This window comes from Carex rostrata, chromosome 24 (genome assembly GCF_964058835.1).
Source record: "Carex rostrata chromosome 24, lpCarRost1.2, whole genome shotgun sequence".
Classification (NCBI taxonomy): domain Eukaryota; kingdom Viridiplantae; phylum Streptophyta; class Magnoliopsida; order Poales; family Cyperaceae; genus Carex; species Carex rostrata.
In genome coordinates, this window is record NC_135941.1 from 4,969,847 (window position 1) to 4,987,213 (window position 17,367).

The following is a 17,367-nucleotide window of genomic DNA, read 5'->3' on the forward strand; positions in this document are numbered from 1 at the left end:
TTTGATGTTCAAACGACAAATCTAAACCGTTAGATGTTTAATCTATATTATAATCTACTTGGAGACCAAATTTTACATTTTTTGGAATTTTTTTACTATATATTAAGCTAGTTTGAAAACCGCTGATTTCAATGCTGCAGAAATTTACTGAAATCAGCGGTTTTCAAACCAGCTTAATATATAGTAAAAAAATTCAAAAAAATGTAAAATTTGGTCTCCAAGTAGATTATAATATAGATTAAACATCTAACAGTTTGGATTTATTGTTTGGACATCACACGGCTAAATATAGCCCCGGCAGCACCTCTGCCGAAATGCTGCCAGCAGCAATTTAGACAGACCCTATATATATATATATATAAAATCAAGTGATCAAAAAATAATAAAAAAATGCTTTAAAATTAACTTATAGATTTTTTTTAATGCTTGACTTTATACTAATTAATTTGTAAATTTTGCATATAAACATCTCTATTAAAAGTGTATTTACAAGGTTAGTTGGCTTAATTATCACCCACTTTTGATTGTAACTCCTTTCAAAATTCTCATGCTGTTCAAAATTGGGTAACTTTATATTAAAAAAAAATAGAGGTGTATAGCATTAGGATCTTGTAAATACACTTTTTAAAAAAAAAAAAAAAAACGATTGCTAGTGGCATTATTAAGCCAACTAACCTTAAAAAAACAAAAACAAAAACAAAAAGTGAGTGATCAAACTGAAACAGAGTATGAACTGTACACACGTAGTACAATTTTATTTATTCGTTGTATCCTTTTTAGACGTATAGTAAGTTTCATAATAAAATGAATAATATTGTAAATACACATTTTAGATGTATATATTTATCCTTTGGTGGTCATTATCAGTTTATCACCACTACGTACGTCATTAGATAACACACTTTAGATGTCATGGTTCACATAGCCCATCATTGTATATTTGTGTGTTTTCAAGGAATTCAAATCAAATTCGGCTGCTCTCATGTTGATGTTGTTGTTATTTTTTTTTGGTTGAAAGTCCGTAGTCAATATTTTATTAATTAGGACAAAATCAGTTATATATATTGTTTCGTACTAGTATATACAATATTTGTATCAAGACTTATTATAACTGAAACTCCTTTATAAAAGTAGACAAGAAAAATCAGAAAAAAGCATAACCAAGGATTACTGCACTCGGATCAGTATATAGTGAGCCTGTAGAATTTTCTTTACTCATGTCCAAATTAGTAGATTGTGAGTCTGCATAATCTCTTGTCATTAGCACAAAGTAGTACTGTTGTAATCAAGACGAGATAGGGATATTCACGAGGGCCTTTGTGCTTAGATAAATTTTGTACTTGAGTTATTTAAAAAGAAACACAGAGAAAGGAGATAGGAAGGAGGAGAAGAAGAGAGGAGGAAAGAGGTCACCGTCGTCAGTGCATCATCATCATTATCATTAACCATAACTATATCTTATTTATACGTAGATATAGTAAACACTACATAGAGGTGAACGAATTTACAACACCCCATCCAAATCCGTTGAATCGGGTCAGTGGCTGGCATGGCGCAACAACTAAAGCATCTATGTTGTTGTTATTATTATTGCAAGGAATCCATATCTTCTACGGTACCGGACCGTGTACATAATACTTTCAGCCGGACCAAAATCACGTTACTACGTTAGTGCCTATTTAGAATATTGGAGATCGTTCGTTTTAAGATTCGTGCAAGATTAAAACAAAAAACTCGGATCTCATTCTGCAGCTCGTTGCGGTATTGCACCGGATCTGAATTGGGTGGATGAAGGAAATGGGCATTGCTGTGAGAGGTTGGTGTAAATGGGCCTTCCGTAAACTTATTTCTGGCGAATATCGGGGTTCTGGGTTTAGGCCTATATAGGCCCAAATTATGCTAAATTATTAATTACAAGGGCTGATAGCTTTAGTCTCATACCTCAATTGTGATTTGTGAACAAAAAAGGTCACTTCATGAGTAAAGATCATATGACCTTAATTAAGCTCACCTAAGAGATTTCTTAGTTTGATCATAGGCCTTCATATCCATTTCAAGTATTGAATTTGAATAGTAAGCTTTGATCTATTTGGAAGCCAAGTTTATGCAATTGAACCTTTTAATTTCTCGTGTTCATTTTGTATACCGTTTCAATTCATATTTCTCTTAGATTTATAGGATCTCAAATTATTTCTTTAGCACAATTTTGGGTGAAGTCCAAAGGAAGGAGTACTCTTCTTATATTATTCTTAGTTCTATCTACTGATGTGTTGCAATTGCCTGTTGTCTTTGATAATTTTCTATTGCAGGAGGAGAGAGTAGCTGGAACAAGTGGTTTAGAGCGTCAGCTCGATGACGTTAGTTTTCAGGAGGAGAACATAGTAGAAATAAGTGAGTTAGAGCCACATAGTTCAACAACTGCTAATAGACTAGTTGTTAATGGTGTTTAGTTGGCTGTTTCTTTTGAAGGTTGTTGGTTGTTATATAGTTTTTGGTAGATATTCATAGGAGAGGAGGGTTCAAATGCACTCAAATTTTTGTGTACTCAAATGCACTCTATCTTTCAAATCCTTTTTCTCCGTTTTCAAAGTCCGAATAGTAAATCCGAACCGTTAGATGCGATCCATATATTAAGATGTGCTTGGAGACCAAATTTTATATTTTTTGAAATTTTTTTACTATTTATTAAGTCACTTTGAAAATCGCTGATTTTACATTTTATGGACCATTGGATCAGCGATTTTCAAAGTGGCTTAATAAATAGTAAAAAAATTCTAAAAAATGTAAAATTTGGTCTCCAAGCACATCTTAATATATAGATCGCATCTAACGGTTCGGATTTACTATTCGGACTTTAAAAACAGAGAAAAATAATAGGGTGCATTTGGGTGCATATTATGCTGGGTACCAGCTTGGTACCAAATTTTCTAACATTAGGTTTCGTTCAAGTAATAAAATCGGTGGTGTTAAGCCACTTTTATCAAAAAAAAATTTGTATACCATCTCATGTTGAAAACGAATTGCTTTGATGTGTTAAGTCTCAAAGATGTTTGACTCTTTTAATCTTACACAAAACAAGCATAAAAGATTGAATTCTTGAAATGAAAAAGTTTGATTTGTTAAGTACATCAAGCTCAATGGCTTGAGTTCCTCACAAACCCGTAATGAGTTTACAACCTCGTACTAGTTTTAAATCTAAAAACATGTCATAATAGACATGCACCTGCACTAGTCAGATTTTTTTGTTTTTGTCATCAGAACTTAGAAGAGCACTATGAATTACCAAATTTGAATAAATTGTTACCAGTAGTTCAAATATCATTACATTTCACAAACAATAGGACAATATTTTGACCAAAGAAAATACATCACATACAATTTTTCAATTTTAAGACATCCTACAGCTCAGTGTTAAACATAGTGACATGCTTCAGCTGTTGTGCCATGCCAGCCACTGACCCGACAGCTGCCAATAATGACACGATAAGTGCTCCACAATTCAATGCCTGTAGGCCCCACCACCTGGCTTCTTTTCGCTTGATACTTGCCTGAGTAATATACATGGTCACCGGATAATACACAGTGAGCGGCCAAAATGCAACTGAACCGAGTAACCCAAGAATGGCATTGAAGAAGGGGAGCATAAGGGAGATGAGAGTGGTTAATACCACAAAGGCGGTGCGAAGGACAAGCTTGCACATAGTGAAATTGAAGGATTTTCCTTTTGTAAAGGGGAGAGGTAGTTTGTATACTTTGTGAATGAATGGCGATTCAGGCCATTTGTTGGATAGCCATGTCTCGTATTTTGCGTAAATTGGTTGTCCATAGACCTGAAAAGTAAATTTAGAGAATTTGAAGTGTTCAGTGACCTGAAAAGCAACAGAGGCAGTAGAACTTCAGCCTAAGTCATATTTTGACCTGGTATGGTGATTAATTTGTTGATGGTTTTGTGTTGTCTTTATCAATTCTCTTTTCAAATTTCATTTTAGGGAGAATTTTTCCTTTTTCTTTAGAGTAATGGGAATTTTTTGTTTTACAAATTTAGATAATAATACTTGAATTTTATGCTTTGTAAAATTTGCCTTTTTGTCTTGTCATATTTAATATGCAAAACAAAAAACTAAGCTAAAAGACTGCAATTGCACAAACACCGATCGGACACCTTTAACACCTTATTTTGCATCTGAAAGTGGTAATTAACAAAGAACCTATCAAGCATCTATATTGCATGAAATGTTACCTTAAATAATTATACATTATTGGTTTACAGGGTGAGGACAATTTTTACTGCAATGCGGTTTTGACTTGTATGAAATGTGTTATACTTGGTCCAAAAGAAAAAAAAAAAAATGAACAAGAGAATAACTATAGATTCAATTCTTCTTCATTGAAACAGAGAAATAAGAATTTTGAAGGCTTGCCACAAAATATTTTACCTGATATGCTCCAACCAAGTGGATCAAGACAGCAATGTTTCCTAAATCCACTAGCCAAAATGGTTCATAGAAACCGGTTAGTAAGTTTCCAGGTGCATCGTTTCCAAAGGCGGCATAGCCAACGCAACCCATTGACACATAGAAAATGGTTGTCACTCCAATCCCATACAAACTTGCTCTCTTCATTGTTTTGTTCTCTGGTGGCGATGATTTCAGAGTATCCTTTATCAAATTCAAAAGATTTCAAGTTATTTTGGGCATTAACAGCTGATGTTTACATGAATAGTACCATGTAAGCTAAACTAGAGGAAAATTAAATCATATATTTCGGCTTCTGTTGACAGTACTCAAATTTAGAATAACTTTGAACTATGAGGGGAAAGTATGCTCTTTTCCGAATTGAATCTCATTTATTTTTTCAGCTCATAATAACTAAATAAGGCCCCTATAATGTGGATTGCATTTCTAGGTACCTATTTAACAGAATAAATGGTAAGTACTGATAAATAGCTCTATAAAAGTAAAATATTCAGTAACAAACAATGAAAATTAATCTAGAGAAAACAATACCTGGATCTCTATGAGAAGCATAGAATAAGTATATGCAAAGGCGATATTTCCAAGAGCTTGTAAAGATTGCCAAATCTTAGTCGAGGCAGAAATGCCATCTGCACCGATTTGTACTCCCAAAATTGTCCCTTGTGGTGACCCATTAGAAGCAAATTTAGTAGCAACTAGACCTAAACCGATAAATGAGTAGGCAAAAGACATGATCGCTGCTATTACAGAGATGAGTGTGATTTTTTCCAAACTCGGGAACTGAGAAAGCAGTATTTCAACTATGCCGAATAAAACCATGTATAGGGTCCCTGATGTGTTGCATTTTGCATCATGACCTTTGTAATGATAGCAATCAGTGCGCACCACTTTCCTGTATTTTTGTAAATAACAGAAGAAATGTTCTTAAAATTAATAATTAGTATGTCTGTAAAAAAAATCCTGCTGCACATGATTAACAAAGACAGTTTGCAAACTGTAAATCCTAATTTTAGATTTACAAATAGTATTCATCAAATAAGTATGATTGAAAACCTACAATTCAAAAAATAAAGAGGAGATTCAACCTCTAAATATCATTTGGGAAATCACACTGAAACAAATAAAAATTGTGAAACATGGATAAAATACATGTCACTGAAACAGAAAAAACTAAGCAAATCTAATTAGTAATTAGCACTTACATGATGCTAGTTGCAGTAGTAATGGTATAACCAATCATAACTCCCCACAGCAAGATATACTGAGCGATGCCACATATAACGACATCTCTTGGTCCTTGTTCAAAGCAAATTTCAAAATTAGTTTCTAAATGAAAAAACTTGCCAAACTGTGGCATTTCAAACTAACAGTATTACTCATTATGACAAACAATAAACTAGAAGTCATGAAAGTATTACTAGTTATTTAAAACTATCATTTCTCATAGAACTTACCTAAGATGGAACGAACAACGTCCATGTAAGTGTGGTTCCTTTTCCCATGCACTGGGTCAGGAGTTCTGTAACAATCTGTCAGTAAAACTGCAGTAAAATAGGTGACGTAGGCACACCCAATAAGGGCCAGAGGCCCAAAAATCCAGCCCATTTGGGCCACACTCCATGGCAAGGCCAACACACCAGACCCTATGATGGCTGTAATTGCATGTGTTGTTGCTGTCCATACGGTACCTATAAACATTAGCAAGGAATTCAATAGGTAATATTTGTAGCATTATGGTTTTCCTTTCACTTTTAGAATCTCTCTTGTTTGTGTAGTAGTTAAGAAAAAAATTATTCAGGTGCCTTATTGTACTAATAACAATTATCAGTTTCACTAATAAAAAATGCAACATGCAATTTCATCCTTGAAAAATATGATTCATTTTTTTGCGTTCCTCTGGTAATTAGAATTGTTAGAGTTTTTTTATTTGGTTACTTCCCGTAAGTAATATACTGACTGATACCTCTCTGTGCAAGACAGTTGTTAGAGTAAATGACTATTACTGACGATACGCCGACATAAATTGCAATTTCTGAGAGTATCGCTATTACTGACAAGAATATGCATGAAGATACCGATGCAATTGAACACTTCATTCTCACGAATATGGAATACTCAATGATTCTTATAGGTTACATGAATGTTATAACTCTCAGACAAATACCATTTTCGGTCATGAACCATTTCTAGTAGGCATTTTTGGTATCCATATCCGTGTAAAATTAGTCTTAGCCATATCCAACTCTTACCCATTAAGTATTATCCGTACCATATACTGCTCTTACTTGTAAAGTTTAACGGGTAACGAACGAATAATGAATAATTATTAATTATTGAAAAATTAATATATAATTATATAGTTTTAACTCAAAATATAACAAACAAATAAGTATTTTATTAAATAAAACAACACAAAAGGTTGTATATATGAATCAATTTTGTCGTATATTACTTATATAAAAACTATATAAATGTTGTATATATCAATCTAATAATAATAATTATTATTATATAGCTATACATACGATACAAATTTATCATGTAAAATTTTATATTTATCAATTACTCAATAGAGTAACAGTTACGAAATCTCTTACACATACCCTTATTCAATGTACTAATGAAATTTTTTCTAACCTGTACCCTTACATGTGAAGTTAATGAACAAATTGTTACCCATATTTGCATTATTGAATACAATACGGATAAGATATATAGGTAAAAGAGTTTCATTGACACCCCCTGACTTATGGAAACCTAAATATATATAAAAGGAATTGATTCAGGCAAGAGCTCATCATAGTGTCACCTCCACTTCATCAGTAGAATTGATCCAATTCCTGTTTGATAGAGTTGTGCCAATACTAGTGTATAATAATTGTCTAAATTGTGGGGACCACTATACTATCCTTTATGAAAACCAAACTTGTTGGATACTTTAAAAATGGGAATCATTTTTATGCCATCACTAATCACTAACTGCTAATTTTTTATAGGCCACCTTATCATTCTTTTCTTTTTCCTTGAATTAAAGTTTAGCACAACCACAAGCTGTTAAAATTTAGCTTGACTGGAGCTCATAGAGCACTGAACTATACAACTTGCACATAGAAAATGTGCTGTATATATATGCTACTTTTCAGTTTTATAACACAAGCACTACTGGAAATTTATTGAACAAAAAAAAGAGAGAAAGCTTTGTTTGTTGCATATGAAACCAAAAACATGCATGCATGGCACATTTAATTTGCAGCACCTATAACTTTAGAAATATTTTTCATCATATCTAAAATAATATCAAAATATCATTAATATCCATAAAAAAACTAGATGTATCGAGGGGTGTTCATCGGTTCGGTTCGGTTCGGTTCGGTTTCAACCGAACCAAACTAGGCAAACCGAAGATAATAATACAAATATTATTTATATATATTTTTTAGTGTGCATATACATTAATACAACTCAATTTGAAGGGTATATAATGCGGTATTGACTTTTGCAGGGGTATACATGACATAAGCTCTAATTTCATAATTACAAATTAGTGGAGGATCGATCCCACAAGTAATGAAGAATCAGGATGGAATCCACTATAAAGAATCAGAATGGATTCCCTCAACTAATCAATAATTGTTACATATACTATTACTTTGACCCACCAAAATACTCGATCCAATAGTGCTCCTAATACTTTTTGCAAAACTTTAATAATAAACTTTGAAACCTTTTAGAAGGGTATCTATAAAAATACCAAAACTTAGTTGCCAATATTCGATGCTCTGCTCGTATTTTTATTTTATAAAAAAATGAATATATTTCCTGAATTTATGTGTGGACCCATGACCTCAGTGGCATATATTTTATTTTATTACACACATGAAAGGAAAAATGAATTGAGTTTAACAAATTCAACTTGAGGAATATAGTAAATTCAATTTGAGAATCTTTTTTTTTTTAATCAATGATGATTAGCAGAGGACTCATCATGATTCATGACCATCGCTATGACATGGGACCCGCCAACAGAGAGGAAAAAATAATATAGTATTGTCAGCGCTTTCCAACATTTTTGGGGAATAATTACTATGGTCTATGGCTTTAAACTGAAATAAATTAAAATTGAACTTGTTTACTTAGTAGAATCAGTTTACTAAAATTTGCATTTCTCGTACCTTGCAAATGAAAGTAAGAGATTTGAAGTATAAAGCTATTCTGAGATACAAGAAAAGGAATTCCCAAAACTATCAACAGCAAAATTGGTTAAAAAAAACTATTCTGAGATAAAAGAACAGTTTTGTTTAGAAATCAGGCATGTTTTACTCCAGAACAACTCCAGGCCAGTAGTGGAACCAGATCCCTACTAAAATTCTTAACATGGTAACATGATTTGCTTGTGATACATAGCTGGGGTAAAGATCTTAACAGAATAGTTTTGGCTTCATGCAGCGCAAGGACTACAGAAATAAAACAACACCTCATATGATTCATGTGCTGCATGAAGCTAAAGCTGATCTGTTAACATCTTTATCCCAAAGCTGGAATAGTTGAAGCAATGCAACTTTTATTTTAAATTGAGGTCTTATTCCAGAAGCATACTTAAGTTAAGTATCGTCAGTTATAAAGCAAAAATTAATAATTTAAATCATAGCACTTTTACAAATAATGGTGATTTTTTTCTTATAACATTTGTAATAAGCATGCAGATTTTGTAGGCTGAAATGTTAAAAAAGAATCATTATATATACCCCTACGCTCAATGGGATGCAAACAATGAAACAAATTATGAAAGAAAAGAAAAGTTCAAAAATACATTATCATCATTGATGCTTCCACTTAATTACATATATATTTTTATCTACAAGACGTATTGACAAGATGGCATAGTTCGTACCAGGAAAATATATAGATTGTTATTTATATAAAAATTTGATAATTCACGACCAAAGTAAAGAATTTCACAAAATCACAAAATCTTATTAAATATGAGAAGAAATATACTTTTTACATGAAATGAAACAGTACCAAATCTAAGTTATCGAACTCTGTTAACAGGTTCAGCAAAGTTGAGAACAGAAATAGAGAGGATACCTGTTCTTATGCGACCATCGTCATCAACAATATCCATTCTCTCTCTATCGCTTTGTTTCTCCATCTCTCTCTTCTCTCTTCTCTCTTCTCTTCTCTTCTCTTCTCTCTCACTCTGTAGTAGTGGGATTTGTTTTTCAGCCCCGAATAGAAATTGCCTGTTGCTCTGCTCAAAGCGCCGCCTCATAAATAAGGAGAGCTAGCGGGCACTGTACGAAGGAACTTAACCTTTTTTTATTGGTAAGTGAAATTTCTGACGCTCTTAAACTACGTGCCAAGTCACTAAATTTTAATTTGTAAAATAATACTTCCATCTTCATTTTTAAATAAGATGAAATAATAATACTGGTAACTTTAATTAAAAGATGAAATATTGAATTGAATATCATTCATTCAATTCAATTAAATAGTTTTTTTTTTTCTTATTTTATGCATTTTTTTATTTTTATTTATATGCGTAGAAGTCTAAATTTATTTAAATATGTATCCGTTACATATACTCACCACACATATTTGCTATTTTTTTTTCGAAAACTTTCCTAAATAAAAGCAACAAAATGACATATTATAAGATCTTATCAAATTATAAATACCTTAATTTTGAATGCGAGGATGAACAGTGCTCGCCACTGATCTGCCTCACGATTTAGCATCGATGGCTGAAGTTGATTCCACCTGACGTCACTTCATTTTTGCGCTGGGCTATCAATTACATATTAATATTACGATTTGGGCTGGGCTGTTGCAGCGGCATTAAAAAAAAAAAAAAAATCCCGCAGATATCAAACCGGCTCTTCTTCAGCAAGCCTCAACTCCTTCAAATGACCAAAAAACACGTAGCAAGAAAAGGGGCGAAAATTCAAATCACCGCCTTAGGCTCTCACGATCGCACATACGGCTACACCTGGCTACCGATTTCTCTCCCATGCGCTACACGTAGCACAACCTCGCTACGTGGTCTTCCCGCTATGGCTGCGTTCTTCGGTCGGCTTATATTTCGCTCCCGTCTGCTATTCGCTGTCCTTCCCGCCAGTCCATCCTCTTCCTGACGCTAATCTGGGAGGAGGCCGCAATTCCTACTGTTGCTGGTCTTCGTCACTGCTCTGAGGTACGGTACTACTCTCCATTTTTGAAATGCTTCTTCTGGTATCTTTCGTTAAAATGGGTTCTGGTAATTTCTAATTTTATTTATACATCTTTTTACTGTTGATTATGTTATATTTGAAACTGTAATCTCGCTACCTCTTTCAGGCTACTTTGAGATCCGAGACCTATCCAAAGGCCAACACTTGATATAACTGAGATCAGGGCTACCCTCAAACAGTTTTGTTTTCGATTCTGAGCCTTTTGAAATTGATTTGGAGAAACAGTCTCAAGTTCATGTCGGGCCTCTCAGATATAAGATCCAAGAGCGTCATCACAGACAAGTCGGTTGGGTTTGGAGTATTTGAATTTTGGGTACTGTTACATGGTTGAGTTGTGTGAAAATTAAAGATGAATGAGAAATTTGTTTATTTTTTGGACTGAGCAGGATCTAACGGCGGCTCCCGTGTTACCTCTCGTAGTCGGGGTTTCTGTTGTTATCCTCTTTATCAATATGCCAAGGTATACTTACAACGCAATTATTCAAACTTCTCCTTGCTGCTTCATATTTTTCACTTTCTTTTACCTTGGTGTAAATATAATCAACTATCATATCTTATACATATTAAGTGGTTCATATCAAATGGCTGTGGGGATGACTAATGGAGCCTCCAGTTCTCTGACAAGTAAAAAAGAAGCAGCTCCACGTACGCAGACCTGGATTAAGGAAGAGAGCTTAGAAATTTTTTAGTATGTTTTCTGCAGAGTAGACTTTTAGATTAGTTTTGTTCGTGTCATTATTTAGTCACCTCCATTGTCTTCAATGGAATTTACAGTTTCCTTTAGTTTATGAAAAGGGAAAAAAAATTGAAGCATTCATTATCTGTACTGGCTGAGTAGTTACTAGGTAGTGAGTTAAATTTTTTTTCACTATTGAGTTTGTTGTTTTGCTTGATGAAGGAAGAATAGAAATATAGGAACTGAAAACGGTGCTTGATGCAACAAATAGACGGCAAATTTTTATAGCATGGTACATGTAAAATCTTTTGAGCCTCTTTCTTTATTTAAATAAAAAAAACCCCAATGATGTTAATAATTTAATGTTTGCTGTACCATAAACTGCTGTTTGTCAGGGCCAAAATCTGCTCTTGCCCCAGCAACTAAAAATCATCAGTACTTGATCAATACCAATAATAATTTTTATTTCTCTTCTTTTGGGTTTCTGTAATAACTTTCAACAAAAAGTATTAAGTACATTGTTAATATGTATCTTTTGATTTGGTTAATTACCCATGACTTTTTCTTTCGATAGATTTTCGTTTTGCCGCATATACTTCCCATGCAGCTTCTTATGATTCCCTTTGTTTTGTTGTCCCCCAGTGTCATAGCTGCAGCTATTAACAACAGCAGAGTTTTCTTTAGACAGCAAATTAAAGTACAAACCACACTATGTATTATGAGCTGAAATCATGTTGAAGCTCCAAAAATTATAAGATGGTAGCACTTCCATTTAACAGGTAAATGGGAAGTTGAAAACAAAAGCCTTAAAAAAAAGATTCAATAACAAATTTTAGTTCATAAATCAAAGGATTGAGGTAGTTCTTTCCAACCAATGACGGTAAAACCCAGTTGCTGCAACCACAGAACATACAGAAAGAATTGTAATCAAACCAAAATGAGAGACATCACTAGCAAGCATAGCTATACCCATCATTGCAAGTTCAGCTAAGCTAGCTATAGAATTCTCTGTGGTCCCGATAAGATTTGCTTTTGACGGGTGTACTGTAGTATGAATTATTTGTAGTCCTATTGACATCTGGCCCCACCTCGACAATACCTTCATTGTTTCACATAAAACCGAGATTGAGAATGCAATCACATATTTCATTTATTTAATTTCAGCTTGTATAATCATGATGTGCTTACTATCAAAGCTAAGAATGAAGCTAGAGCAGTCCCCTGTGACATACGCTCGGTCCAGTATATCAAAACAGTTGTTATCACACACACTACCAATTTGCATCTCTGTCAGGATTTATTTTTCTCACAACCTTGGAAAAATACGCCTTCACAATGCATATTATACTTCATGTTTTATTGCCTCCTGATTTTTGTTGCTGCAAAGTTCCACTGAATTTTTTTCCCTGTTTTGCTTTACTAGGCTTTGATTTTCCTGTTTGCTTAGTTTGACTCTTATGATGTCAAAATGCACTAATTATCAGATTGGATAGTGATGATTTTTGTTTTATATCATTGCTGCTACTAAGGCACACTAATAAAAATCTTTCTTTGATTTTCAAATGCTGAAAAAATAGAAGGAAAAAATAAATAAATTTTGTACCAGCTTTTCTATTCAGTTATATTGTTGAATTTTAGAGGAAAATAGAGAAGAGACAGAGAGAATGGTTTATGGTAAAAATGCATTTCTATATTGATGTATCTTTTTTGTTACAATGATTTATGTAGTATTTATAGCTTACAAGGCTCAACTAGCCGTTATTGTACCAACGGTACTATTCATCTACTTTATATCTATTTCTAAAGATAATAAAAAGAACAAATATTTTATCCTTGATTGATCCTAGACCGCTTGATTGATGATGAACGACTAAGATCAATCGTCCAATTCTTTATTATTTTCAACACTCCCCCTCAAGCTCGGATTGTCGTATCGAGCAATCCTAGCTTGCTTGTAATGTTTTCGAATGGACTCGGGTCCAATTCTTTAGTGAAGATATTAGCAAGTTGTTCCACACTTCGATTTTGACTTGCATCTTTTCCATCCCAAAGGGATTGCATCGTCTCCAAGTCTTGAAGATGGTTGCATCACCCTCGATGTTCTTCGTATTTCTTCAATCCTCATTTTTGAGTTATCTTGTTGAGTCTACACCACAATCGGTTGTTGAAGAGATTGCCTCATTTGATCTTGATTTTGTTGAATCAGGTTGCTCTGACCCGCTACATATTTTTCTTCATAAACTCCCCCTAAAATAGAGGCATCAATTTGCTCCCCCTCAAGGTTAGCATTATTGTTTTCTTTAAATATAATTACCAACGTATCAATTTTTATTTTTCATGACCTTCGTATTTTGTATTGGTATTTGTTCTATTTGGTCATTTGGTAATTGGTTTTTATAATTGGTATTGGTGTTGGTATTTGTTTTCTTGGTTATATTTTTGGAGTTTTGTTTTGGTGACTTTTCACCTTTTTTTTTTTTTTTTGCACTGGGCATATTGACCCAGCCACCTCTTCTAGTGGCCATCATGGATAATTTTTGGGTTAGTAAATAATATTTTTCTGGTATGATTTACCATTTTTTTTTTCTCAACCAAGGGATGAGGCTCTATGGCTCTAAGGTTCCTCTCGGTTTGAGTTTTTTTTTTTTTTTTCTTTTCTTACCGAGGGATGAGGCTCTATGGCTCTAAGGTTCCTCTCGGTTTGAGTTTTTTTTTTTTTCTGTTCTTACCGAGGGATGAGGCTCTATGGCTCTAAGGTTCCTCTCGGTTTATTTTATTTTATTTTATTTTATTTTATTTTTTTTTTCTACCGAGGGATGAGGCTCTCTATGGTTTTGTTATGGTGGCCGAAACCTTTCGGCTCTTGATGAGGCTCTCTATGATTTTGTTATGGTGGCCGAAACATACAATTGGCAAGAAAACTAAGTTTTGAACTTTTATAATTAAAATGTTCAAATTTATGAAAAAATTTAGATGAAATATTTGAAACAATTTATTAATTGAAACTAAATTTTATAAGAATGAATATTTCTATTTTATTGATATTTTGGCAATTGTCTATAATTTTTCATACTATTGATTGGCGCTTTAATTCTATATTGGTTATAAACGCATATTGGTTAGTTTTGGTCAAGGTACAGGTTATTGGGTAAAACATGAAATTTATAGGCTACAGTCTACACCATATGAAATTTAAATATTGGTTTTAGAGTACCACATGGAGAATCTCATGAACATGAATTGTGTTGGATCATCTTCACGGGACCCGTTTGACCCACTAGAGACGCCTTTAATGGACACCTCCATTTCTTGGTGAATGGAGAGAATACACCTTTGCCCTTTCTTTTTCCGTCTCGCCTTTTTTCTCGAATTCACATCCTCTCCAGTACCTGGGAGGGTACGAATCCCTCTTTCTCCCCGTTCCTCTTTTCTTCAATCCGATTCCACCTTCCTCCTCCCTTCTCCGCTGCCTTCCCTCTCTTTGGCCGGAGATGGGAATAGAGGAACCAACGCCGATCAACCACATGCCCTTCATTTTTTATTTGTGCACTTATCGGTCTCAATTTTGGAGCTAGGGTTTGACGGGAGCAAGGTTTTCTACCGCAAAGGCCTGGGTTTCGTGTCCCTTGCCTCAGCGGACTTATGGATCACCCAAGGCTCTGCGTCGTGGCTCTTCTGGTTGAATCATAGCGGATACGGCTGAGAGATATGGTGGTAGTTCGGTTGTGAGAGGAATTTGTGATCTTACCCCGCATCAAGCTCGAGGTGTGTGAGGTAGGTACACTTTTAACTCTTCCTACTTCTTTTTAAGAGATCCAAAATACTTTTTTGTTGATTCTTTGTTTGGAATTTTTTTCCTGATTTTCTGGTATAATTCAGTCTCTGCTGATTCTGGTTTTTGTTTTTGTTTTTGGTACTGATAAGACAGATATCAGTAAGAGGGTTTTCTTTTTGCTGGTAAATTTGATTTCTGGGTTTTTGGGTGACAAACGCTATGCGTAGTACTTGGTGGCCTGATCGGCCTTTTGTTGTTGTATTGATTTTGGATGGCTGGAACAGTGTACTCAGCACTTGCTGGCCTTCTTGGCACTTGGTTTTTTAACTGGGTTCTACATCCACTTTGAGCCAATAATCAATACCAAGAAACTGTATTTTGTTTTCTCAGCAGTTGGGGTTTTGTTTGTTTGGATGGCCTTTACGGCTCTTGGGTTTCTCAAGTACTGACTAGCTTTGCTAGTTTGGGTGGTACTTGGTGTAGGGTTTTCGGATACCACTTTTGGGGTTTCGCGGTAACCAAAACCCTTTTAGGCTTAAGCTGCGGAAAGAACGTAAAACAAAAATTTTTACTTCTAACTCAAGCCGTGAATTAAAAGGGATATGCCGGAAAGACCAAAACAGAGTTCCTTCTGAAGTCTTTCATTGCAAGGACCCTTTTAATCCTTTTTACAGATCTACTCCATGATTGATTTCTAAAACTTTAATCTACTTACAAATTAAATAGATTAATATAACATATTTATACCTTGTTTCCAAATCACAGTTGGAATGCAGACCGAGCGAGTAGAGCCTCACCAGGGAAGGAGTCGACTCGGAGTATCACACGTGTGATACCTCTATCGGTTATCCACCAGGACTAACCGGAGAGCGATTTATTTCTTCTGCCAGAAATACCGTAAACCGCGGAATTATGCAAAAACACTATTCACGGGAATAAGACGAAAACCCGTAAACACGAATTTTCGGTTGCTCAGTTTCATCAATATGCAAAACTGACATACCGCGAAATTCGGTAAAACACTATTCATCAACCCGTAAATATTCTCCACAACAACCCGCAAGATTATACGTCAACTACGTATAACTTTCTTTTCTCAACCGAAACACTATTTGGGAGAGAAACCGGGAAAGAGAGAAAATACCGATTCGTTTCTGCACGAAAAGATACATGTGAATGTGCATATGTATATATGTGAATATATATTTCTCTCTACCCCTCCACCCCTATTTATAGTGTTTAGATTCGGTTGCAAAAGACCAAAATGCCCTCCAAGTTCGGCCTATTTACAAGATATGCCATTGACACCTCATCCTTTTATATGTGAAATGACCAAAATACCCCTTCCACACCCTTCCACATTCTTCTCCATGCTTCTACACATGCAAGGTGACATAGGTGTGAAATGACCATTTTGCCCTTGTGGATAGGATTGATGACATGTCATCTGGATAGGATCAATGACGTGTCATGCGGATAAGCACGAATCTGAAAAGACCCGAATGCCCTCGGCCCGAACACAAATAATATTCGTATAATTATTCTGAACAATTATATATATATTTTTCTTTCGGTTATTTGTTTCGGTATCGATGACGTGTCATCTGGATAGGATCGATGACGTGTCATGCGGATAAGGACGAATCTGAAAAGACTCGAATGCCCTCGGCCCGAACACAAATAATATTCGTATAATTATTCTGAATAATTATATATATTTTTCTTGCGGTTATTTGTTGTTTCGATAATTTATACAATGTGTCATGCACATTTATAAATTAACCGGTTAACTTTTATACAACGTGTCATACACGTTTATAAATTAACCAATGTTTTTGCTTGTTATTTTTACATAACATTTATAATTTAATTATAACACGTATAATTAATTATAACCATCTTAATATTAATTATAATCAATTTATAATTAATCAGTAAGATTCTCCGAGTAGCTCCTATATGGTGTGACCCAATAGGATCTGTGTTATGTTGGTAAACAGAGTTAAAACTGTTTTAACTTCTGTTAGTCATGGGTGGCATCTGGCAACACATCATGACCATCCAATTACACAGATGATGCTGTACTGTACAATATCACGATCCAGTAAACAATTTACTTGTGTCTGTTCTTCTGTCTCATAGCTATCAGATTAGTTTCAAGGTAGATGTGTGTCATCCTTGCTAACTTAATCTTTTCTTGATCTTGAGCAG

General features: G+C 34.3%; 1 protein-coding gene and 1 long non-coding RNA gene across 3 annotated transcripts; one reads left to right on the forward strand and one right to left on the reverse strand.

Moving 5' to 3' along the window:
- Positions 1 to 3,277: 3,277 nt before the first annotated feature.
- Positions 3,278 to 9,693, reverse strand: LOC144575943 (amino acid permease 8-like). The gene is made up of 6 exons (XM_078326201.1): positions 9,564 to 9,693; positions 5,930 to 6,163; positions 5,678 to 5,771; positions 5,007 to 5,367; positions 4,437 to 4,658; positions 3,278 to 3,830 (listed from the first exon to the last, which is right to left on the reverse strand). The coding sequence occupies exons 1-6, from the start codon at positions 9,625 to 9,627 to the stop codon at positions 3,399 to 3,401; spliced, it is 1,407 nt and encodes a 468-aa protein (XP_078182327.1). The 5' UTR covers positions 9,628 to 9,693; the 3' UTR covers positions 3,278 to 3,398.
- A 656-nt stretch (positions 9,694 to 10,349) lies between these two features.
- Positions 10,350 to 11,823, forward strand: LOC144575740 (uncharacterized). 2 transcript variants are annotated; one of them, XR_013518514.1, is made up of 4 exons: positions 10,350 to 10,668; positions 10,812 to 10,987; positions 11,092 to 11,165; positions 11,274 to 11,823. It is a non-coding gene; the product is annotated as an uncharacterized LOC144575740 (long non-coding RNA). The 2 variants fall into 2 exon arrangements; XR_013518513.1 differs by having other exon boundaries at positions 11,092 to 11,823.
- Positions 11,824 to 17,367: the final 5,544 nt, after the last annotated feature.

Coding starts and splice junctions, on each gene's coding strand:
- LOC144575943 (XM_078326201.1), bottom strand. CDS start 9,627: ATGGAGAAACAAAGCGATAGAGAGAGAATGGATATTGTTGATGACGAT. Junction 5,772..5,929: donor CGTTGTTCGTTCCATCTTAG/GTAAGTTCTATG, acceptor GCTTTGAACAAG/GACCAAGAGATGTCGTTATA. Junction 5,368..5,677: donor ACTACTGCAACTAGCATCAT/GTAAGTGCTAAT, acceptor ACAAAAATACAG/GAAAGTGGTGCGCACTGATT.